This window comes from Zosterops lateralis (assembly GCF_965231275.1).
Source record: "Zosterops lateralis genome assembly, chromosome: 1".
Classification (NCBI taxonomy): Eukaryota; Metazoa; Chordata; class Aves; order Passeriformes; family Zosteropidae; genus Zosterops; species Zosterops lateralis.
The window spans coordinates 136,348,601-136,373,825 of record NC_139762.1 but is presented as its reverse complement, the minus strand read 5'-3'; the positions used below and the strand labels follow the sequence as shown (position 1 = coordinate 136,373,825).

Sequence of the window (25,225 nt, the reverse complement as noted above, 5' to 3'; positions counted from 1 at the left end):
CTGAAGTCACAGATTAACTCAGGTAGATGAACTGAACTCTCCAGACACTGCTCTGTAACAGCCAAAAAAGTGCAGCTGAAAAAGATTACACCCTCAGACATACATACATAGCTCTGCCCTGGTCTCCCCACACCTCCTGAAACAACTCAATCTGTCTCTAATAACAATCCTCGATATTTCAGATGTTGCAATGAAGCCTAACCTGGAACTTCAGCTGTTTCAGGAATCATTAATCCTTCCACAGAGTAACCAGGAGCCAAATCCATTTTGTGATGACAGACTGCAAATCAAAGGACTTGCAGGGCCATCAAACATGCCAAGAGCATCACTGCAAGATGCAACATAGGTACATGAGGTCAGAACTAGGTCAGAACTATAGCATTTCCATATTTCATAAGGTTTGCCAAGTTCCAAATTAGAGGCAATCACTTAAATCTCAAAACACGACAGCAGGAAGATAAAAATTCCTCTTGGTTAACAAACAAATGAAGACAAGAGTATACAAGTCTCAGACAAAGCAGAAAGGATTTTCCCTGAGAAAAGGAAAATCATTCAGAAAACAGTAATTATAGGCAAATATTCTTGTCTTCACCACAGACACAGCTTTGACATTTCCACTCTCTCACAAAAACCATGTATTTAAAGTGAGAAACCAGTAAAATACAACTGTCAACTGCTGCAAGTCCGTTGACTCTTTGTCAATATAGGCTGAATCGTCTTTACTCTGTGATTATTTTTAACCTATCTCTGAAGAAGGAAGAAATTCAGGGGAGAATTTAATGATTACAAAGTGTTTTAGCAGCTGATATGCATTGAATTTTACAAATTTACAGCAAATTTCAATGCCAGTGGATCCCAAATTTACCAGTCTTCAGTTTCAGGCCAAGGCACAACCAAGCAGGAGCATTCACCCACTGGACTCAAAAAGACCTTTCTTTGTTTTCATTAACCAAAACCACCAATGGTAAAAAAAAAAAAAAAAAAAAAAAAAAAAAAAAAAAAAAACACCACAATTTTAAAAATCCCTTCGTCTCAGAAATGTTTGCCTGATAAAGCAAATTGGGTGGTATGTGAACAGGTAACTGTGAAAACAGCATCTGTAGGGGAAAAAGAAAAGGATGTCACAGTGATTGTAAAATTTCAACAAAGACACAACCACTAAAATAATCACGGCTAGTCTAAGCCTTAACAGGAGTGAAATAGTCTAAGAAAGCAAGAGAGAATGCAAACATGGCATTGCTCAGGACTAATGAGTATGAAAAGCATCAAGATTAGAGCAGCAAAATCATATGCATTTTCACAGAAAATAAACACTATTTTATTTTATTCTAGGTCACTAGTCTGTGACCTAGAACTTTCTTTCTTTCCCCACAAACACTTGGCCTGTGAAAGCTAAAAACATACGAAGATGTGAAAGCCACAAACAAGTAACTTATTAATCTGCAGTTAAGATCATGGATTATGAGTTTCTGTCATTTTTTTATCATGTTCTGTGCTGATTCCTTTTGCAGGTCAAATGAGCCTTTCTCCACCTATTGTCCCTGTTCCTCTGGCTCCTGTTTCACATCATGGTAAAGCAGAATTAAGAGCTGCCCCCTACCCTCCTTTGTGCCCACCCTGGGGTTGCAGGACACACTGACTCAACCTCCCAGCCTGATCCCACCCAAAACCAGAAAATACTGCTTTTTTCTCCTTTGGTTTTGGTTTGTTTTCTCCTGCTGTTCAAGTGAGTTGAATTGAGTCACTGTGCCATGAAGTGACACAGCCAGAAACACCTGAGTTTCTTTCACATAAGGGTGAGAGATGGAGATAATGTGACTAAGCAGCATCTGGAAGTTTTGATAGGAGCAACCCATTACTGCCTTGTCTTTTCACAAAGCCATACCCTCCTTCCTCTGTCTTTCCCTTCAGCCACTGCCCATGTACCGAAATCTCATTCAATTATGAAAGGAAATAATTGTAGAATTGAGATCCCTTCGGTTTCCCCAATTCTTTTTTGACAATCCTTCAATTTTTTGGTTTATTTATGCACTGAGGACAGAAGCTTTGTTAATGTGTGCTCACTCTGTACTGCTGCCTGGCAGAGGGAACAATTTATCAGTTCTAACCACATGGATTTAGCCAAATACTGCAGATACAGAAAGCTTGGGAAAGATGGTGTTAAAAATTGGTTTGGGTATGCAGAAAGAGCAGAATTAAAATAATTTCCTGATATGAAAGAAACTGTTTTAAAAGGTATGGAATAATGGACTCCATGTGTCAGAAGATAGGAGCAGGATCTTGAATAAATTCTCAGAGAAGTACAATTAATTTCATTATAGCCTGAAAAGAAAGTGTACCTATCAGTGTATTATTGTACTCGTACTTTTCCTATGCTACGTGTTTGCTGAATAAAAAGGGTTACATAGCAGCTTATTATTATTAAAATATGATGACAGTGCCTGTGTCTCCCCAAGCAGCACAAAACCCCAAACTCATATCCTCAGAAAAATCTTTTCATTTTTATAAGCTATCTGTCAACAGGCAATTTCTTCTCTGCCTTCCCTTTGATCATACAATCCTAATTTTCTCAATGTGGCAATTAATCTCTTTTCCCCCTGATTTTTATATAAAGATATTAGAAAATCCTCTGAAGCCTCCACGCTGTAGACTCAGCTAATATATGCAGACTTGTATTCCTATAATTATCCTTTTTCCCCCCCTCTCTCTTTTCTCCCTTCTCCCTTTCACAGATCATGTATCATATCTTGCTTCAATAGGACCACATGATCATTTTGTGCTCACTGAGTACCTCCCCAGTGTGCTACAAGTTCTCCTTGTCAGATATCATCACCCACCACCTACAATGCTGCTCCTCAAATTTCCAATGTCCAGGCTCTTTTCCCTTTGGCAAACTCCACGTTGGTTTTGTGTCTCCCCTTCATGCACTGCACTGCTGAGAAACTGAATGGTGTGGAGGTCAGGCAGGAAAGTGTGTGCCTCAAATCCTCCACTGTTTCAGCAGATTGTCTTTTTCTCACAATAGGTCTTATCTGCTTTAATAAAAAAATAAAATAAAATAAAATAAATAAACAAACCCCAACTTTCCTAGAATGAATCTTTTGAAGAATGGGTACTGAGACAGTCTTTGGGAAAATAAAATCATTCTCCTAAGAAGCAGAAATGTTTAATGTGATTGGATACATCATTCCCTGAGCATTCATTTCATGCACAAAAATCCTTTTGATGTTTTATACCTTCGGTGTCACAATAAAAATATCTTCTTATTACTGAGGCACGATAAGAGAGTAAACAGCAGCTGTGTGATAGCACTGATGTGGCAGAACATATCCCCCGAGGATTCTTGACCTTTCAGCCTTGCTTTTCAATGCTGCACCTAAAAATAGCTTTTCTCCACTGACAAACATTACAGCTCCATGCTGCAGAATAGCAATGAGGAGCTTCATGCTCTAATGGCTTTACTATAAATAGAATCTCTTCATTGCTAAAAGCTCTTCATTAAAAGGATTAGTGACTACAACACACAACAGGAACAGCCAATACCAAACCTCAGGCTTTGTAGCACAAGCTGATTTTAAATTTACTTGATTTTAAGGTTTATGAAGTAAGTACATAATTCAGTGAGTAAAACAGAATAAAAAAAAAAACCTCCTCCCTTCCACACAAGGTTTGGGAGGGCTGATTTTGATATAAAATTAACAGTTTGAGGAATCAGCTTCCTACTATTCTCATTTTCTCCAGCTCGATGCCAAATTGACTGTATAATGCAATGTCAAAATGGAGCACAAAGATACAACACAACTGATGTCAGTGCTTGAGCAGAACAAATGATCAGTTCTCTGCTAGAGCAGAAAAAATTCCCATCCCTGCCTGGCTTCAGACAGAGACACAAATCCTCCCAGGGCTGGGCTGTGGCTCGTCTGTGCTGCAGCAGGAGTCACATCTGGGGACTGAAGTAGGAGGGTGACAAAGGCAGGGACAACAAAGTGAGCAGCAGAATGGCAATCTCACTTCCCATGTCAGGGTAAATATTAATAAAGCCACCATTAGGGGGGGTTACTTTGAGATACAGTGGCAAATACACCATTAGTGATGTCTCACAAACATCCAGCCCTGGGAAGAAGACCAGAGACAAAATGCAATTAAAGCAGAAATAAGGCACATTTTTAAAGTGTCGAGATATCTCAACATGGCAGCAGTGAAAGACTGGCCAGGAAGCCTGAAACTTTGAGGAAAAAGATAAACAAATGTGATATAAATTGACCATCTACAAATATTGGAAGACAAGCTTGTCAAATATTCTGTTAAAAAAAACACTTCTGAAGCATTCAGAGTACAAATTTTAGTGAATGTGCAGTCAACTGAGAGAATTCAACCCCTCTGAGACTGATTGCATTTGAACATGTGTAGTAACTTTGCATATCCACCGGAAAAAGCAAACTGTTCTATTCCCAGGTGCAGTTTCCTTGCTCCCATCTTAGCCTAGCTTACAGGGCCACCTCTCCATGAGCCACAGCAGCCAACAACCTTAAGTTAAATGCTTAAATTAATTAAATAATTAAATTAAATAATTAAATGCTTAAATTAACCTCACAAATGGGCTACTGCAGGCTCTAAGCACTGGTCAGTCCTGGGCCCAGACAAGCAAGACTTCAGCCTCACATAAAAGGCTATTTCTTGGAGCACTTCCATACATAAATAAACATCTTATCCCAAAACATCCATCAGATAGAAGGTGATTGGAAGATACACACTGACTATCAAGCCTTCTGAGGTTCTTAAGGACAGGAACATCTGTCTATGGAGCCATTCTGTATTTTTAATTGACAAACCAGCGCACCATCTGATTGCCCAACAGTGAATTCCACTCATGGGTCTTCAATTTATTTCTTTTTTCCCTGAGGTTCTGCAAATATGGTCTGGCTTCGGTACTTTTAATTTGTTTGAATTAAAGCAGATGTGGTAATGTTATTCAAATTGTTTCTCTTTTTTAATAAAAGCCACAGATCTGAGTAGTTGAAAGCAACGGCACATATAACTATATTCTGGGTTTTCCTCTTTTATATTTGTTTACTGTTAGAGAACAGAAATTTTATCAAACATAAACCAAATTTAGATTACCAAAATAACTAAGGATGGCTTTTCCCCCTCTGACATTTAGACAAATGGCAAATTTTGATTGCCTGCAAAAATTGTTAATATGCAGAACTGCATACTTTTTTTTCATTTTAAATTAGAGGATTTGCTACTAACATGCCATATGCTGTGTGATATGTTTAACAGAATGTTACACTTCTAATTGCATACCAATCAAGGCCTCATATTTTTCAACAATTAGCAGAGTAAAGTATAAATTTCCTCATGTGGTTGGTGCTTTAGGCATCCAACAGCGCCCACAATATTTTAATCCATGCTTCTTCCAAATCACAAACATGATTTTTCTTCAGTGAGAGACCTCCAGATACAGGAGATTGAAAAGGAGAGGATGGGGGCAGAGGAGAAAAGACCAACGCATTTCTACTGACAGCACCTTCCTTCTGACTCCCCAGGATTTCCCACAAAAGTCTAAGATATTCAACCCCAAAAACTGGGAGGGGATCTCAGCTGGGGTTTTATGTGAATCTGTTTATAATGTCTTGACTGGATGATGATTTTTATATATATATAAAAGTATATATGTATATAAAAACACCATAATAAGTTTTCTCTGTTAACAAGAGTTGAAAGGAAGAAGCCTGCAGCTATTTCTGACATCTTAAGGATCTTACGGAATGAATTTATCTGTACATTCAAAAATCACCCATTTTCAGAGGTGAAGAAAATAGATGTTCTCTGGTCTTGGCAATCACACTTAGTTTGAATAGAGTATGGGAATGGAAAAAATCAGGAAACAGCTCTCCAGGTAGATCTTGGTAACTTTCATTTTCAGGATAAAAAAACCTTTATCAGAAGGTACCCAATCCTGATTTTCAACATACAGTTTTCAAAAGTTTCAAGACATTTTATGCTGATTATAGCTCATTTTTTATTTTTATCTATTAACTCACTTGCTGATATTCAAATTTCACTAACAATGATGAGTCGTCCATCATATCATTTATTATTTCTAACAGAGCTCAATTTGTAGGGGAGCTACCTAATGAATAGCAAGATGACTGGGATGCATTTTAATCCTTGTTTCAAAACAGAAAGAATCCCCAATGACTTTTCCCCTAGAAATTATCACATACAAGTGAAATTTTAGAGAAAAGTATTTACTTGTGTTTATTCCAGTGTTTGCAAACTTTAATAAATTCAGTTTGCCATCAGAATATGAAATAATGAAATTATAGACTGGATAATCACTGCTTATAAAGGTAGTTGTAATGTGCTATTAATTGCCACATACCATGTAGTAAAAATTTAATTTCTAGCTAAATGCTCAGGGCCAGGGGAAACTTTAGCACTGGAAATATTTGGAGCTGCACATGTATCTCCTGTTTCATCAGTGTTATCTCAGAAAACTCCTTCACACAGCCTCCTCTCTAGATTTCTGCATGTCTGCAAAGGCACAGGAGTCATCACTATGTTATTTCTGTTTAAAGCTTCTTCTCAAAGGTGATCCACAAACTTAATTACTGGAAGTTTATGTATAAACAGTACTATCCAACAGTATTACCTAATGGAATACTGGGAGTAAATATGAATATGCTCTCAGCATGAACTTCTGAGAATAAAGACAGAACTAAACAGGCAAGGGTCACATTTGGGATCTGTGCCACTGAGAAATGTCCACAATCCATACAGAACACAGTGAGGTTCTAATTAGAGGAGTAAACTATAATGTGAGACAACTGATGGCATAGCCAACCTGCTTCAAAAGTCCAAAGGAACAATGTTTTAGAATCTGCAGGCCACTAAATCTGAATAAAATGTAGTTCTTGGGCTAAATTACATCTTATCTTTGGTTCTCAGCAATTCTTTGGTCCCTTCACCTTTAAATTTAGACATGTAACAATTTTCTGCTGAGTTCATACCATCAAAATATTCAACTCAACTCAAGGTTTGATGATTATTATGGCACTTTGGCAAACAGCTCCATAGCCTGAAATTCCAGTTGAGAGGTAAATTTACAGAGGTAAATGCCATCTGTGGTATTTTACATAAATTAGGTAAAATGACTGGATTATTACCAAGTTTCCAGCACCAGAGGAATACAAAAGACACTTCAAAGGAGAAAAAGAAGAATTAAGAGTGATGCCATACCGTATGTCAGAGTTGTTGGTGATTTCACTCAATACATAAGCCTAAGAAATTATTTATTACACTAACAGAAGGGTTTGTGAAGGTTAATTCTGCATGATGAACAAGTAGCTGGATATTTTTTTTTAACTCTCTCAAAATAACAGAAGAGTTCCATTGTCTGCCACCGTGCCTTTTGAAGAACAGCTTCTAGATTATCATCTCCAACCTCTATTACAAGCTGCCTCCCCTATCAGATGTGTATCACTTCATGTCACAGTCCTGTTCCCTTCTGCCCATTTTTACTTGTCTCATTCAAGCACAGCAGCAAAACCACTCACTGTGACAGCCACAGAGCCAAAACAATTCCTTACAAGCAAACAATCCTGTATTGCTTCTTTCTCGTTCCTCGTCTTGTGCCATTCCAGAACGTTTTTTTACCTTTGTATAGCATCTATTTGTCCTGCAGGGATTTCTGAGTATTACTGACTCCAAACAACTGCACTACAACCTTCCCAAAAATGAAGTTATTGTGTAATGAAAACTAACATAAACTTGAAATTCACTTGCATATCTGTTTTTATTTAACAACTGTTCAATTTCCAGCCTATAAAGCTGATACTCCTTTATTACACTATTGGTCATGGTGCTGAGTACTTGAAACTTGAAATTTAATTAAAATTCACTTCTAATGATTTTGGTGTTTTAATTATTCTGTATTTAATCAAAGTGACTACATTATTACCCATCTTAAACAGTCAAGATCCCAATAGAGATACACTGGAGAGACACAGAAGCAACTTGTCAAACACTGTGTTGTAGCCAGGCACCAACAACTCTCACATTGGTCTTAATTCATAAACTTTGGTATGAGCCAGAAGGTTTAACAAGCTGGATTTACTCCATCATTGCCTGTTTCAAACTCTTGCTTGTGAGACAGGCAGTGCTGGTTTCAACAGCTTACATCATGTTCTGTGAAATACTAAATATTCACTCTAACTTGGTGATTAATGCAGGACAACAGAGAGCCTTGGAAATGATAGCAGAGATTCACTTTAAGGTGGATCATTAAAGATCCATGTCAGCAATGATGCTACTGAAGATCTAAGCTTGTCAAGCAGATTTAAGAAAAACAAAAAACACACTTTACACCAGACACAGACAAAGGCTACTGAGATAATTGTGGGGTGAGAAATAATAAAAAAAACCCTCTCTGCTATCAAAGAGACTGGGAGAGTCAGTCCCGACTGCTGTCTTAAGACGCACAAAAGAAAGAGCAAGAGTGATAAAAGGCAAACATCAGAGACTGAGAAAAGCTATTTAAACTAAAGAACAATATTGACACGAGAACAAAAGAGTTGGAAATGAGTCACAAATAAATTTAATCTTGAAATTCCTATTTGCAGCAAGGATCTCAGACAGAGCTTAATAAGTTTACAAAAGGCTCTCCAAACAAAATTATATTGAGACACCTTCTGCAGTCTACTGAATTAAATAACATGAAGATGTATATTTCATGTTATGGGATTAATTTAAAGCAATATGCAGACAAAGCATAGTCTGTTAAGCACCCATGAGCAGAAATCATCTCCTTCAAACACAGCTGAAATGTTTAACAAAAACAGTTCATAATTAGCAAATGGTGAGCGCATTGCTGATTAATACCTTCATTAGGAACAGATGTTCAGAAACTCACTCGTTGATCCAGCAAAAAATGCATACAAAATTGTAGCTGCTGGGAAAACAGAAGAGGTCATTTCAATTCTAACAGACAAAAGTTCAGGTTGTTCACTCCAACTGACAGCTGCTCACTGACCTTATTTCCATCCCAGCCTCAGACCTGAGAGGGGATTTCTCACTCATTTTTATTTTCTGTGCTTCACAACTGCTTTTTGGCTATGTGGTTAGTGAGCTAAACCTGGCTGTGCTCTTCCTGGGAGTGAAGCATGTATGGGAAAAGAGAGGTGATGCAGTTGTTGGGAGTTAGGAACCATGGAGGAGCTCAGTGGGCAGGACAGTGTGGACACCCATCCCTGTGGGGTCAGCTTCTGTTTTGGGGATTTATGCCTGGGCCTCAACTGCTGGGCACAATGAAGGAGCCATAAATATGTCTCATTTCTGAGAAAGGTTCGAAGTGGCCCAATGCAGAGGTGCAAAGTTGTGTTTTGCTCAGCCTGAGCTCTGAGTAAGGCCAAGCCCCAGCCAAGCAGCCCTGCCAGGTCTGGGCTGCTGATTTCACCCCAGCAGGTCTCCAGCTGAACTCTGCAGCTTGTGAGCAGCATCAAAGCTGCTCTGAGGCTTCATGTCCTCCTAAAACAAATCTACTAAATGCTCCCACAGCTGGGAGCACTGATGGAAGGCTTCCCACCAGGCTGGAGGCAACTGCTTCTGCTCTGAAGTTTCTGATTTATGATCCCAAACACTTTCAATACCTGGGTTTTTCCTTTGACTTGAACAACTCAACCCCATCTTTCACTCAGGAAACTGACAGTTGACTCTTTATCAAAGCACAGAAATATAATTATCCTTTGACACTTCTTTTAATTATTGAGGATTGCTCCTGCTGCCTTTTTTTCTTCCCTGATGAGGCAACCAATTACTTCTCTGCCTAATTCCAAATACTGCCGAGGCATTTTCCCCTTTCCATGTCCTACTAATATTTTTAATTGACTCTTCCTTATTTCATCTCATGTGCCTGGCCTTGATATAGAAACTCTGTACCAGCTCTGTACCTGTCTCGTATTATTGAGCCACAACTTCCTATGATACTATGCAAAATGTAATGAGTAATAAAAACCAACTTGAGCATCATGTGACAAAAGCCCTTTTGTCCAAAGCCATCCCACAGAATACATTTGCTCAGCTTCCCTTTTATATTCTGAGATGGAAAAAAATGTCTTTCTCCTATAACTTTTTCTAATGTAATGAGAAATGTTACTAAAGTGACTCTGAATTTCTGCTTATTAAGGAAACAGACACTAAATAAAAAGTCCAAGTTAGCTATTGAGTATACATTATGAATAAATACACAGAATTACAGCCCAGAAAAGATTTTCTGTTTCCCTGGCTTCTTTTGTAAAATTAAATCAATTAATGATTCAAATCAACCAAATTATATTCAGTTTTATTATTTTAATTAAATTTAATAAGATTCTTAATCCAAAGGTCCAACATTCAATCCATGTATGGGTTGAACATGTAACCCATAAAAAACAAAAACCAAAAGTAATATCTAGTTTTGTTACTGTTTTACTGAAGGGATAATGGGGAGATGCAATAGGCTAAGAAAATTCACCAAATGGAGGGAAAAAAATCTCATTTGCTAAAAAATAGATAGATAGATGTCCAATTTGAGAGAAACTGAGAAGGAGAAGATGAGAGGACATGAAAGAGAGCACTTCAGTCAAAGCATATGTTTCTTCATACAAATCTGTCTGTTCTGGTCTCTGTACTGTTGATGTTCTGACAGTTGGAAGCCATTAATTTCAGAATTACAAGGCTTATTGAGCTGGATTTATGGTCTTTGCAGTTGTTAATTCACTTCTGCTTCCTTGATGAAGTAAAGGACAACTTCAGAATGAAAAATGAAAATGGAGCCGACTTCCCCCAAAACATTTGGAGAACTGTTGATGGAAGGACACTCTGGCCCTTAACCAATGAGGCAAAATGCATGAGGTGGGGAAAGAACTCGTGGAAATACTTGGAAAAAATTGCTTTTAGTATAACAAAATAAAAGGGAAATATTCCATTTACCTTAATTAAGTACAAACTCCAAACTACAGCAGAGGACATGAGCACTTCTACTGAGAAGACATCATGGTCCAGTCAAATGACAAATTTTCTGGGTGAAAAGGGCCTCATCCCAAGCACAGAATGGCCAGTGAGGCAACTGATTTCATTTACAGCATTCCTGGCTTTCAGTTCCAAGCACATGCATTATTCTTTTTAAGTGTAATAAAACAAAAGCTGGGGAGTGTCAGCAGGCAGAGAAGGAAAGCTCAGTGTCAGCCTCCCCTCCTGTTTATTGCCCCAAATCAATCCCACATAAAACCTGTCCTACACAGGTAGGTCAGGTTCTACTGTCCTACTATACAGGGTAGTCTTCCTCTCCAATTAGCATATTTTCCATTTCTCATTCTCTACACACTTAACTGTACAATTCCTTTAATTGTTGGGCAAATAAAGTCTTGCCTGATCAAAGCATTTTTCTTGCTTCTCTTGTTAATACACACATCTTCTGATCTAATTTCCATTTTTTTTAAGTTGCCCACATGTTTTTTTTCCTAAATTTTTATTCAAATGGTATTTTCTGTGTTCATCAAAGTAATAGAAATCTATCTTTCTGCAGGTTCACTGACAGTTTTTCATTAACTACCTTACAAGACAGCTTTTTTGTCTTTTCAATCTTTTTCCCTACAATTATCTTCACACAGTTCTTTTTGAATGTGTAACCCATTGTCATAATTATTACAGTAGCTTTTCATTTTTTTTAATTTGGATGTTCATTTAATCTATTATTCAATTTACTTTGAACAATACCTAGAAAATTAAGTACCTTGCATAACTGCATGACAATTTATCATCATTATGGTGCTTCTCAATCACTTGTTATGGCTTAACTGAAATGTCGTAAGGAATACTCCTATAAAGAAGTAAATAAGGCATGGCTGCTCTTTTTTTTTTTCCCTTTAAAAATGTAATGGTTTTCTAAATTAAATATTGAAGATAGCCACTTACTCAACAGAAAAAAAGGGTATTAGGCACATGTGCCTGTTCAAGCTTGAATGAGTTAAGTTTTCCTTCTTCCTCAATGCCTTGTTTCTTTTTCTCTTTTTTGTATCTGATTAAACACCATTATTTGGTACTTTCCTCTCCACCAGTAGTTCCACTGTAAGGTTATCCTAAACCCCCTAACACTGTGCTGAAAACTATCTGTGTTCCTATGCCAAAAGTTGCCCCTCTTCAGCAGTTTCTCTGCTCTCCTGGTCCTCTGATGGATTCCTGGAGAACAGTCAACTTTTGATTTTGCTAATTAAAAAAAATGCATCTCAGAGATACTGCAACCCAAAGCAGGCAGACTGTTCTAAGTACTGAACACAGAACTCACTTGCCAGATTTTCTCAGCTTTGGAGAATTGATCAAATTTTATTCAGTAAATATTTATAGTATAAATCCGTTACTACTCTTCATTCCTAGATCACCTCCAAAACTTTACATTTTCCTGTTCTGGTTTGATTTGAGCTCTTCTGGTAAGAAGTTTCACGAAAAGTTTGAACAAATGTCACATAAACCTTTCCTCACAGTTGAATTACCCTGGTGGCTCAAAATAACGTCTAATTAAATAATTTCCAACCACTTCAGACAGCTGAACTTGTAGCAGATTTCTGTGTTACTTGTCTCAGAACAGATAAACATCTTTTTTGGACTACATTTCATCCATTTCATTTATGGCACTTGGTTTTTGAGATCGTTGAAATACTGTAGAAATACAGAGGGAGACTTTTGACCAAGACCTGCAGTGACACAACGAGGGGAAAGGGTTTTAAACTGAAGATGGCAGGTTTAGTTTGGACTTCGGGAAACAATTCTTTACAATGAGGGTGGTGTTACAGAGGATCAGGTTGCCAAGAATATCTGTGGATGGTCCTAGATCAGTACTTAGACTTCTCCATTAGTATTTATTACCTCATTTTTCCTCCCAGTCTTCTCATTGTTTCCTTATAAGTGCTGGACCTGAAGCTCCAGTTGTCAGTTCCTTCAGAAATCTGATTTGAAGTAACCACTGGCACTCATACAACCTCTCTCAGGACATTCCATAAGAGGTTTTGTTGATTTATTTGCCTTCAAGATGCTCTCTTTATTCTTAGCATCTTTCCTCTGAAATCACTCCTGATCTGGTTGTATCTGAAACCTTTTTTGTACGAGCTTTTCTTCTCAGTTTTGAGTAACCAAGGCTCGGGTAGGAATTAGAAACAACAGCTGCTTCAAAAAACACATCACACAACAGTGTGTTTTGACATGAGAGACCATTATTTCTTTGCCAGATGCCCCAGTTCCATCAAGTTAGTCCATTTTTTCCTGAGTACTACCCCAGTCCCTCAACACTTCCCAGGAACTAAAGCATCTTGCTTGCTTGACATTGCCAAAATATCCTCCAAAACAGTCTGCACACAATCTGCTAAGATATGAAAGTGTTCCCACCTCTCTTGGATCTTAAAAATAAAAATTAAAAAACCTGAAGATTTTTCTAAATGGATGAGAAAGGTCGGTTACCTTGCAAAATCCATTTATCACCAGATTGTTTTTCAGTTTGGGTTGTCCTGTGAATCAGACTGTGAATTTCTACCTTACAGACAGCTTACTCTTGAGATTTCCTGGCCAATACTCTGGGTTTCATCTTTCCAATGATGACAATGGCCAGACTACTGTAATGCTAAAATAGAAACAATTGCAGAATATTTTAGTTTGGTGAATGAACACAGTAACATTCACCATTTTTTTCTCAAGGACAGGCCCTTGTATACCCTGCTGAACTCTTTGCATCTGCAAGCCTGTATCTATATAATATAAATAATCCTGTCTAGGGTCTAGGAGGGGTTTATTAAAAGACAAAGTAAGACTATTTCCTTACAGTTCCCCATTAAGTTCAGTCTTTGCAAACACATCCAAGACAGCCTTGGAATTTCAAATATGGGGGAGCAGCAACCTTGTAGGACTGCCCTGGCTAAAACCAAACTCTGAATAATGGTCCTGTGTGCAGAGATCTGGCTCATTTTAATTAAGCTCATGGGGACAAAATTGTCCAGGGGACAGCTTAGAGGTGCATCATTTACTCACTGGCTGACATTACAAAATATTTTCCTGTGTATTCAGGATGCAGTGATCTCACACTGCTGAAATCTCTTAGAGTTAATCACATGAATTATGGAAAGAAAGATTTAATTATTGTCTAAGGTCAGGCTAGAAACTACAAAATAAAATCGGTATGTAGCTTCAGTAATTAATGTTAATATGCACAAAACATAAAGCTGTGAAAACTGATTATGATTTGGTGCTGTCTAAAACATACAGTTAATTATTAAGATGATTTATTTTTAAAGTAATGCTTCCATACGATGCTTCGTGAAACTTAACCAGACTGAACTTCCAAACAAGCTGTCATGAACCGTATGTTCATGAAACACTCCAAAAGACTTATAAATCAACATCTATTGATTCCAACTACCTCTGAGGGACAATTTACCACCACCTTCACTTCTGAGTTTTTTAACTTTCTCTGAGTACAATATTCCCACATGCTGCAGAATTTATTGTGTGCCTACCTGCAGCACGTAGGAATTTATTGTGGGCCCACAACAAGGGTGTAGCATTTTCTACCAATAGGAAAATGATCAAGACTTTGTCTACTGCCCATCCCTTTTCTTATTTATGACCTGAGCAGCATCCAGCAGCAGTGATTTTAGTTCTCCTGTAATCACATACTAGGAAATAAAATGCACTGCATTGTGAAAAGGCATCCAAGTACATTCAGACATTAAAACTCTACTGAAATTCACTTTTTTTAATGAAGAAGGGAAGAATTAATGAAATGAATGAGTGAAATACAAGAGTGAATGAAAGCAGAAAGCTATTTCTAGACTTTTTCCATGGTGAAGCTTGACAAATGCATGTTTCTTGGAACACTACTGTTAGTAATATTAGAATTCATGTATAATCATTGATTTTCAGTTATTCACTTAGTTGCTATGGAGAAAGAAAAGCATTTGCTTGATGTATTAAAACCTCTAGCACTTTCCAGTGTCTACAATTCTAAATTCCTAAACCAATTTTCTCCAATAAATCTTCCCTCTTACACACATGAGGGTCATCAGGAAAAGATTTCTATACCTGGTGCTCGCAGGCAGTGAAGGAAGTTATGTTTATTTTGCTTTATGTAGGAGAATTCAAAATAATTTTCTGTTGTGAAAATTGTTTAAGGCATCCAAAGTGTCAGAAGCCTCTTGTTTCAGGGGAATTTCTCACTGAATGCAGAAACATCCCAAGCCCAGCCTGTTCCAGGGTCAATCAGGTGCCTATTTTAAACTCAGTCTACCTCAAGCTCAACAAAATCTTGCGCACACATTTGTACCTAAGATAATTTTGCTATGGAAAGCAGAAGAGCAGCATCCAAACTGATAAGTGTTTGGTCCCAAGGCTTTTGCTTGCTTGCTTGCTTGCAAAGTCAGTGTGATATAAATCACATAAAGATTGAAAAATCCTGCACAGGCAGCAGGCACAGAAGACTCCATCAGATCATTTCCAGCCCTCAGCCACGGAGCTTGGCACATCCCTTTGAGGAGGTTTGGTTCTCCCCATAAAACTCTGCAGGCTCTGTTTCCTTGATTTGATGATATTAATGTATTTACCTTAAAACCACATCAACGCCTACATTTGGTTTGTTGCCCGGCCATAAAAAGAAAATATATCATAAATTTTAGGGAAGGTTGAACCTGGTGGTGTTGAGGAAGATGATGCTTTTCAATTACATGTGATTTACTCACCTGCCTAACAGACAACTTCATTTTACAGAGATGTCCTAAATCTTACAATCAATTTTAACAATGCATTAAAAACTCTCACTCCAGCCTTTGAAGTATTTTCTTTTTTATGATTCCTCATGTCTTAAAGACTTTTCCTTTCCCCAGTCATTTAATTATATGACAAAAACTCAAACTATTCACTACAGATCACTTTTTTCCCCTCTCTATGACAAATTTCAAAGGTAACTTCTTACTCTCAGACCAAAATTTCAATGTCACCGACTTCTGATTGTACTCTTTGCCTTGTACTTAATGAAAAAAGGACAGGATTGTCAAATTTACATGAAAAATTATTTCAATATGCTTTCATAATTCCAGAGATGTAATATTAACGCCTATATGAATTAAATATGCCAATTCTAAAAGGAATGTTGGAGTGCAGCTTCTACAAATTTGAATAAGAGCCAGTCATTTTTTTAATCAAAACCATGTTAAATATTCATTCATGTTTCACTGTGAGCACTTATAATAAAGTAAACCCTTCAATGTGACCATCAATATAGGAAAATCCTTGCATAATCACAGACTCAATTTCATTGCATAAAACTAAGGCAAATTTTTCGCCAGTTTATGCAAAGGCTATGTCACAATGATGGCCAGTAGTAAAGAGTTCATATTAAAACACAAGTTATTGTTAACATACAGAAAATCAAAACTCAAAGCAAAGCCAGACTGTAAATACAAACAGCGTAATGATTAAAAGAAAAAAAATTCCAGCTGATACTACAATATTACAGTATTTTAAACTCTTAATATGTTTCCATCCCTGTAAGAATTGAATAGGGAACCTATTCTGGCACTGAAAGAGAATATAAGTCCAAAACACAGTGTATGACACTGTCTAAGTGCTTGTACAAGGCACACACATCCCCTGGCTGTCCAAACATTTCAACAGCTCCTTATCACTCCCACCTCCCAAACAGTAATAACAATCCCTTAATTCTTATTCCATCCCACACATTATTAAAGAAAAAATCATCCTGTATTGCCACGGTACAGAGGCTGGAGGGACTGTAGGAGCTGCAGGTAGGGTTACCTGGCTACAACACTGCCAAAGATTTAACTGCTGGATATTCCAAAGTATGGTTAACTCAAGCTCAAATGTCTCCATTGTCTTCAGTTTTCAATTTTTGCTTTTGTTTTCAAGTAAAATCAGGCATTTCACCAAATTTTATTCCTTTTCAATGATCTCTGCAGTAAGCTACAGCTTCCACATGGACATACTTGGTAAGTTATACAAAACAGATAATATTCATTAGCAATTCAGGACTGAGAAAAATTAAAAAAAAAAAAAAAAAAAAGTTAAGTAAACTTCTACAAAACTGAACTTTCCAACAGGAAATATCATATATAAGTGGTGGCAAACCAAGCATTCAATATCCCATAGGATCTCCCTTTCCCTGCTTTGCTCAGAGTAGAAAATTAAAATTTACAACACTATCAGTCAACAGACTGTGCTTCAAAAGGTTTTGCAGCTATGAAGCAGAGAATATCACAAAGCTTTGGCTGAAAACTCAAGTAACTGGGACTCTTTAACTGAATTAATCAGCAGCCTGAGAAATAACAAACTCCACAGGAGATTTTATTGTAAATCAGTGCTGTGTTCATGTTTTTCAACCAGAGCATGAACAATCACTATTCAGGCAGGAACACCAGGCACAATCCTGTGATTCAAAAAGCCTCTGTTACTAAGAAAACAGTGGAATTTGGCATAAAGAGAATTAAAAGAAGCAAACCAAGGGTACAGGGGAAGAAATAAAACACATTTTTGATCCTTAAGGTGATGCCCTGTACAGAAGTGCCAAAGGAAGATTTTCCACCACAGAGCCCAGGTTACAAACCTGCTGATGGTCAAACCTCTCTGCAGAGCCAAGAAGGGACCAGCCTGAGCTCACACACACACCTGACACAAACCACTCCTTTTACTGGTGAGGCCCAGGGCAATCATGGCCAAATCCCATCAATGACACACGATATAAAATATGCTGCCAAATCTTTGAATCTCCTGAAGAACTGAGGCCATGAAAACTTGATTTCAGAGGTAGCTGATTATGGCTAAAGTTGGACTTAACTTACAAACAAACTACTTTAAAGCATTTTTAATCTTCTCATCTATAAACAAAGGGATCACAGGTTTTAACGTTTGAGATGAGGGTGATCAACAGGCTTAAAATAAAAACAAACAAAAGAGTACACAAATAATGGAGTTTGGGATCATTTCAGTTCTAATAATTAATACAGGCAATAGTGATGGATCATTGTTTCTTAAAGTTGCTCCTCAGCAGGTCATCAAAGTACTAAAAATATGGAACGCAGAGATAAATTTGCTTTAAAAGCAAAAGCTTTGGCAACGATTTGCTGATGACCTGGGGACTTTATCTCAAACTTGCAACTAACATACAAGCGTTGGGGATAAAACATCCCATGGTCCAAAGCATCTGAACAAGTCTTGTTGAGAACCTCAGACAGAAGTCACATTATTATGATTCTTCCAAATTGAATTATTCAAATTTTTCATTGTGGAAACATCATTCAAAATGGAAAATTAAGACAAGTAATTCTTCCCTGCTACCCAGAGTAAAAACACTTTCTGCACCTCAAAAGTTACTAATGCAGTTGTCTTGACCATAATAAGAAATACATCACAAGGGCATTACCATTCATATGAGAAAACTCAGAGAAATTACTTTAAAAACACACAATAAGAAAAGGAGGAAATTTAAGTAGCAGCCACCTCTCATATGAGAGAACTAGGACTGAAAATTACAGGAAAAATTGCACAGTCAGGTTTCATATTTACTATCACCAAACAGTGGTACTTAAAATAAAACAGATATCAATCCTACATTTATCTTCAGCTAAGCAAAACAGCTAAAGGAAAATAAAATTCCCATCAAATTCTCTGCCACCACGGATTGTCAGTAAATGAAAACATTATCATTCTCATGCTGCTGAAAATTACTAGCCAGTAGGTTCTCTAACAAAGATCATCAATCCATTTTGACACCACTCACCCCACTGGAGAGGAGCCAACTGCAGATGCTCCAGGACGAGCTGATTAAGGACCCCTTCCACACTTGCTTCCCCTTCACGCTTCAAGGAAGGGTAAATTGGAATTAAGGAAAATTTTGTTTCAGAGAGGAAAAGGGCGTGTGATATGCACCACTTTTATTACTTGCAAATCAAAACTGCAATCTACAGATTCATTAAAGGTTAATGCTACATGTGGCTTATTAACCCATAAATTGACCAACAGTAAAAGTACAGCAGTTGATATCTTCTGCAAATAAAAATATAATTCCACTGAGGAGTGTTAAAGCAAAGATAAAATATACTTGAACAATAAATAAATAAAACACGGGAGTAAAAAAGTCTGGGAGATGCAAAAATGCAAAACCTTTATGTAGTGCAGGATGAGGATCCAGAACAATGAATTAGGAACAATCTAAAAAGAAAGAGGTAAAAATTTGATAGGACAATAGAAAACAGAACAAAATTTAACAGGGCAACAGAAAACAGAACAAATGTCTGCTAGGAGAGCCCTGACTGCTGACTTTGTGCCACTTTCATGGGATACAGGAATGTTGGACAGTGGCAGTGCCATTACCAAGGGCAAACATCAGACCAGAACCACAGGCACAGAACCTGCACGCTTCCCTTTCTACCCTGCATGAGCTCAGAAACAGGCCCAGGTTTAAAAGAGAAAAAATTAGGAAATTGTTGTCACTCTAAGGACAGCAAAGCACTGAAATAAACTGTTGTGGACAGAAGAATCTCTTTTAAAAGGGCTTCAAAAGAGGTTACACAAGTGCTAAAATAAAAGCATAGGCAATATGCAATGTCATGCAAAGACAGTATTATCCATTTAATACACAAATTAATAATAATTTTGTGTGAAGAGTCACTCAAGATGACATTTATTTGTAACAGGAAGAGCACAGGGTTTCTTTTTTCTAATTCCCTGACAGCAGAAAGGCACTGAATTCACAGGGCTTGGAAGCACATGCAGATGTCAGCACCATCTTGTATCCAGGCATGTGTCCCACCATAATTAAGGAATAAGCTCCTAGTGAAATCTTCATCATGATTTCATACAACTACTCCAAAAAGTACTGGAACTCTTGTCTTCAAAAATATATCAATAAATAAAAGAATACCTGAGCTTTTATCAACAGCTTCTAAATGTGATCAGTCCCTTTTCTGTGAACTCTGGAAAGGGACACACATCATCTGACTGCTGAAATATATATTCACCTGTGTCAGTTAAAATAAAATTAACAAGCACTGCAGATAACTAATTTCTACCACAGGACATAATCTTGCAGGGTGTCCAGGAGATTTCAAGAAAAGTCCTGAAGGCTCAGAACAAAAGCAAATCTAACAGTGATTGAGACTCAAGAGCTCAGAGATGACAGAAGAGGAGAATCAACACTGAGTACAGGATTCTTGCCATTATTTTTTAAAATATTCTCATTATGCCCTGAAAAATGTAATAAATAGCACTTTTTTTTTTTCTCCTAAAGAGACCACAAATAAAGAATTCACAAACCCCAAAGAGTCTGAAAGCTGGAAAACACCATTAAAGAAAAGCATCTATTTGGAAAACTGAAGGCAGCAGAATATCACCTCAGAAGAGTGCTGCTGCTGAAAAATAAGACTCAGAACACCAGTACAACTCAATAATTTCCATAAAACACACTAGAGGGTAGATAATAATTTGCATTTACTTCACAGAAACAGCAGATAAATAATTCTGATATCACATTTTTAATCTAAGGACTATAAGTGAGAGAAAACACTAATAAAAAGGTAGTATTTAAAAGATGCTTTAAAACAGAGTGCTTGGCATTAACTGTAACATTAAACTAACTTTACTGTAATTTACTTACAAAAGACTCACAGTGGTGCCTGGAATATTACAAATTTTCACTGTTTAGAGCTTCATGGCAAACTTAATGTCTCCAATAACACCATAAAATTACTATAAAACAGGTGATTCTCCGTTCTTTATCGTCAGTAAACGCTACCAAAGCAGATCCAGGTATTCAGATGCAGAATATTCCCCCTGGAACATAAAACCATGGGAGGCAGTGAGGCAGATCTGGGGTGCTGTGTCCATTCAGGGCTCCTCAGGACAGGAAAGACCTGGAGCTCCTGGAGCAGGGCCAGTGGAGGACAAAAAAAATATATGAATAAAGGACTGAAGCATCTCTCTGATAAGGAAAGGCTGAGGGAGCTGGGGCTGTTCAGCCTTAAAAAGAGAGTCAGAGGGAACCTGAACCCTGTCAGTGTCTGCAGGGAGGGCTCAGAGCAGGGACCAGGCTCTGCTTGCTGTGCCCAGCAATGGGACAAGAGGAATGGCCAGGGATTGATGCCCAGGAAGTTCCACCTGGACAGGAGGAATAATTTCTTTCCTGTGCAGTGACCAGATTGTCCAGAGATGGTGTGTAGTCTCTTTCACTGGAGATATTCCAGAGCCATCTGGACACAATCCTATGCCTGTGCTCTGGGACAGCCCTGCTGGAGCCAGAGAGGTGGCACCAGATGACCCCACTATGGTGCCTTCCAGCCTCAACCTTTCTGTGATACTGTTAGTGGTTTTTTGGTCACACATTTCAGAAAAAAAAAGTTAGAAATTAAACTGAATGGCTCTTTGCAAAAGCTTAAAAAAAAACCCAAAACCCAAAAAAGAAACCCCCAAAACCACCCCCCCCCCAAAAAAAAAAAAAAGTGGGGTGGGGGAGCAACAAAACCAAACCAAACAAACAAAAAAGCAACCAACAAACAAAGAAAAAAGAAACCCACCAGAAAAACCCACAAACTGATTAACAGAGAAAATTATGTAATATCCCAAAAGCAGTTTAAGCTTTTACAGCCCAAATTTTCAGAAAAAAATAAGTTTTCTTATTCCATCACAAGCACGAAGTTCATTTTTAGCACGCTGCTTATGGTCACCTTGTGGAAAAATAAATTCTATAGACAAGAAATCGGTCAGTGAATGTTCTTGTCTGTTAATCTGGAGGTTCAGGGTCTTATTTGTTTATTTGCCAAACAAATTGATGGTATTAGTTTCTTGTAGATCCATGGCCATGGATTGTAGAACTGATGAGAAATTTCAATTTTCACAATTCTATGTGATAAAAAAATGTAGCATTTAAATGGTTTGGCCATGCACAGATTATTTGACTCAGGTATTCAGGAAATAAATTTCATTTGTCTAATGAGATCATTGAACGAAGCAGCAGAAGGGAGTCTGATGGCAAAGGAGGGAAAGGGCAAGGTGGAGATGCAACCAAAGAAGTGGACTTGTTAAAACATAAAGGAATAAATACATAAAGGAATTACGTGTTCACATGGACCCACAGAGGGATCAGGATCATGGAATTCCATAACACTGATCTTTGTCTCCTGACTATATTATCAGACAATTACCTAAAATTGCTTATTATAGGACAAATACAAAAGCGAATATTGCAACAAACTCATTACCTTGGAGATGAAAAACAACCAAAATATGCAATCAGAAATATAAAAGGAACAAGAGAGAAAAGCTCAACTCCAGAGTTTGCCTAAGACAAAGCCTTTAGAAGTCAGTAAAAGCAAAGGAGTTGAACAGGGATTGCCAAGATACCCTTTTATTCTCAGCTCAAAGTCAAAGCTGATAAAAGGCACAAGTGTAAGATCCAGGATTTAAAATTCATTGAAAAAGACTGCCCGGATAAACACAAGTGCAGCCTGCCAAGGTTAAGTTTGACCTTGCAGAATCTATCTACTTAACCGAATCTCCACACATTCTGCTGAGGTCTCACTGCCATCACAAACCTGCTCCTCAGCAGGAGCCACAGTGCTGACCCAGCCTCATTTCCTAAAGTTAAATCTTTGTTATTAACAACACAGCCATCAGCCAGGATTCAAACAGTTGATTTCCAGCTTCCATCACTACAGTTCATATTTAACAGTTTTGAAATATTTTCATCTGCACAACCAAATCAGCCCCAGTGCAGGCCTCAGAGATAACAAACACACAATCACCTTTCTCCTTCACAATTCTCCTTCCACATCTTGTATCCTAAAAGAAATTATTTTCAATGTCCCAATTAAAAATAAATCTGCATGAATTGCACATTTTACTTACAGTAGTTGCCTTATTCATATTTTAAGCTTTCTGCTCAATCATTATTGTAGTATTTTAATATTAAAACTTATAAAAAATTATAAGCAGCTATTTAGGGGTTTTAATAATAGTTATTTTTGCAAACAATAAGCAGCAGCAGAGAAATTTAAAGAAACCTTTACTGACGTACAGAAGTTCCACAAGATGTAATATTGTCATTATTGATGATTCACATTTATGATCAAGATAAAGTCATCAAAAGTGGAATAGACACAGAAAAGTGAATTTCAATAAGAGTTATCAGTGATTTGCTGTCAAGCAAATGAGATTATTCAAGGTTCTGTCTGATAGATAATAATTTCAAAGCCCTGATTGGCTGCTTCTATGAGGAAACACAAAAACATTTGTAATTTTAATGCATTTGGAAAAGTTGTCAGTGTTCCCAAACCTAACAAATGAATGAACTTATGAAAATCACTGGGATGAAGTGATGAAAAGTTCCAAGTACCACCCTAGAAGAAATCAAATCTATAAATGAAAGTGGGGAATAATAATTCAGTCAGGTATGTTGGACCACATGCCAAAAAAAAAAAAATTAAAATCCATCAGACAATAGAATGAAAGAATAATTCTCAGAGAAAACATCATCTCTGAAACCTGGAAGGTGCAATTTGATTCTGTGAGAAATCTCACCTGCAGTATTGCCTCCAACTTTGGACCCCACATATGAAGAAAAATAGAGCTGTAGTGCAGAACAAAATCAGCTGTATGACTGAAAGAAAATGTGCTTTGAAAGAAATTCTGGCAATTAGGTTTAAATATGGGAAACAAAAAAAACTTAGGAAGGGGCAGAAAATACAATTCAAAAAATGTAAGGAAACATTGGAAATGGGGCAGACTTCCTATACATCACAGATATTAAGGCTGAAGTAAGAAAAAAAAGTCTAACTGTTAGAAAAGTAAAAAATGGAATATGATATTTAAGGTGGCACTGGAAGTCTGTCTCACTTTTTTAAGGCTGTTAGGGCCAGCTTTAGAATATTTTCAGGAAAATGACCCCAAAATGTTATAGTCTCATTTCACTGAAATTGCAATTTCTTCACAGTACATTAGAAAATTTCTCTGGCTGCAATCAAACCTGGGGATAGCAGAAGATGGAAGAAGGAAAGAGTTTAGTTTTCAGAAGTCATTCTCTAACCCAGCCCTCTGCCCAGCTGCACAAAATCATGGAATAATTTCTATTGAAAGGCAATTCTAGGGTCACTGTCCAGCCCTGTGCTCAAAGCATGGAAAATACTGAAATTGCACCAGGCTGTTCAAGACATTGTCCAGAATTTTTTTAACATCTTCAAAGACATCAATTTTACAGCACTTTTGGACAACCTCTTCCAGTATCTGAGCAACTTCACTGTGAAAAGGAATTTTCCTAGTACCTCAGTGGAGTTTAGCAGTCTCCTCATGACACACCTTGCTTCAAGGGATGAACTTTGTTGACTGCTGTAACTCTCAGGCTTTGAGGAGGCTGCTCCTGGAGGCCCAGCAACTCCCCTGGGACCAGGGAGTTCCTTTCCAATCCTGCCTTCCCCAAAGCCCCTCTCAAGTCCAGAGTCATTATCCTGCCATGTACCCTCCTCACTTCCCTCAGGATACTAAGCTCCACCATCTCAGGACAACTGCAGCCAAGGCTGACACCAAACTTCAAACCCTGCAGCTGGACCATTTATTCAGGGAGCAGATCCCACACAGCACATACCAAGGTCAAACCATGGAACATCTGCATGCAAAAATTGTCTTTAAAGTATTTCAGAAATAACTGGACTGGACTAAACTTCTTCCAGTCCTTAAGGAGAAGTTCATCCAGCTTTGCTTCTTGTTTGGGTGGTCTGTGACAAACACAGAGCACCTCACTCACTTGGACAACTCTGTCCTTGGTCAAGAAGCTTTCAATTGTCTCATCCCTCCTTTCCTCCTAATTCCCTGTGCACGCTTTAATTTCTCCTCCACATGCTTTTGCAAGTCTTGGTGTGAGCATCTGACGTGGGCCTTGGGTCACACCTCAGGACAGATCCTATGACATCAACTCACCTCAGCCCATCACTTTCCCATGTCATGCCCAAAATCAGCACAGAAAAGTCATCTGGAGAATTCTAAGCAGTTCAGAGATGATGGATAACAAGGGGATCACCTGCCATTACCACTCAAGAGACTTGCAAAAATGCCTCCTCTAGTAGGAAACATCAGCAATTTTACCCCTTTGTAATTTTGCAAATACTGTTTCACTCTTGGCTACACTGAGGCTGACTCCTGAAGG

At 37.8% G+C, this 25,225-nt stretch overlaps 1 protein-coding gene across 3 annotated transcripts in view; it reads right to left on the bottom strand.

Annotated features, from left to right (window-relative positions):
• TRAPPC9 (trafficking protein particle complex subunit 9) overlaps positions 1 to 25,225 on the bottom strand; it is a 457,546-nt gene that overhangs the window by 222,014 nt on the left and 210,307 nt on the right. For all 3 annotated transcript variants that reach the window (XM_083859528.1, XM_083859527.1, XM_083859529.1), the window contains one exon: positions 18,815 to 18,905. In XM_083859528.1, the coding sequence (XP_083715654.1) occupies positions 18,815 to 18,905 (91 nt within the window). The remainder of the gene's footprint in view (positions 1 to 18,814; positions 18,906 to 25,225) is intronic.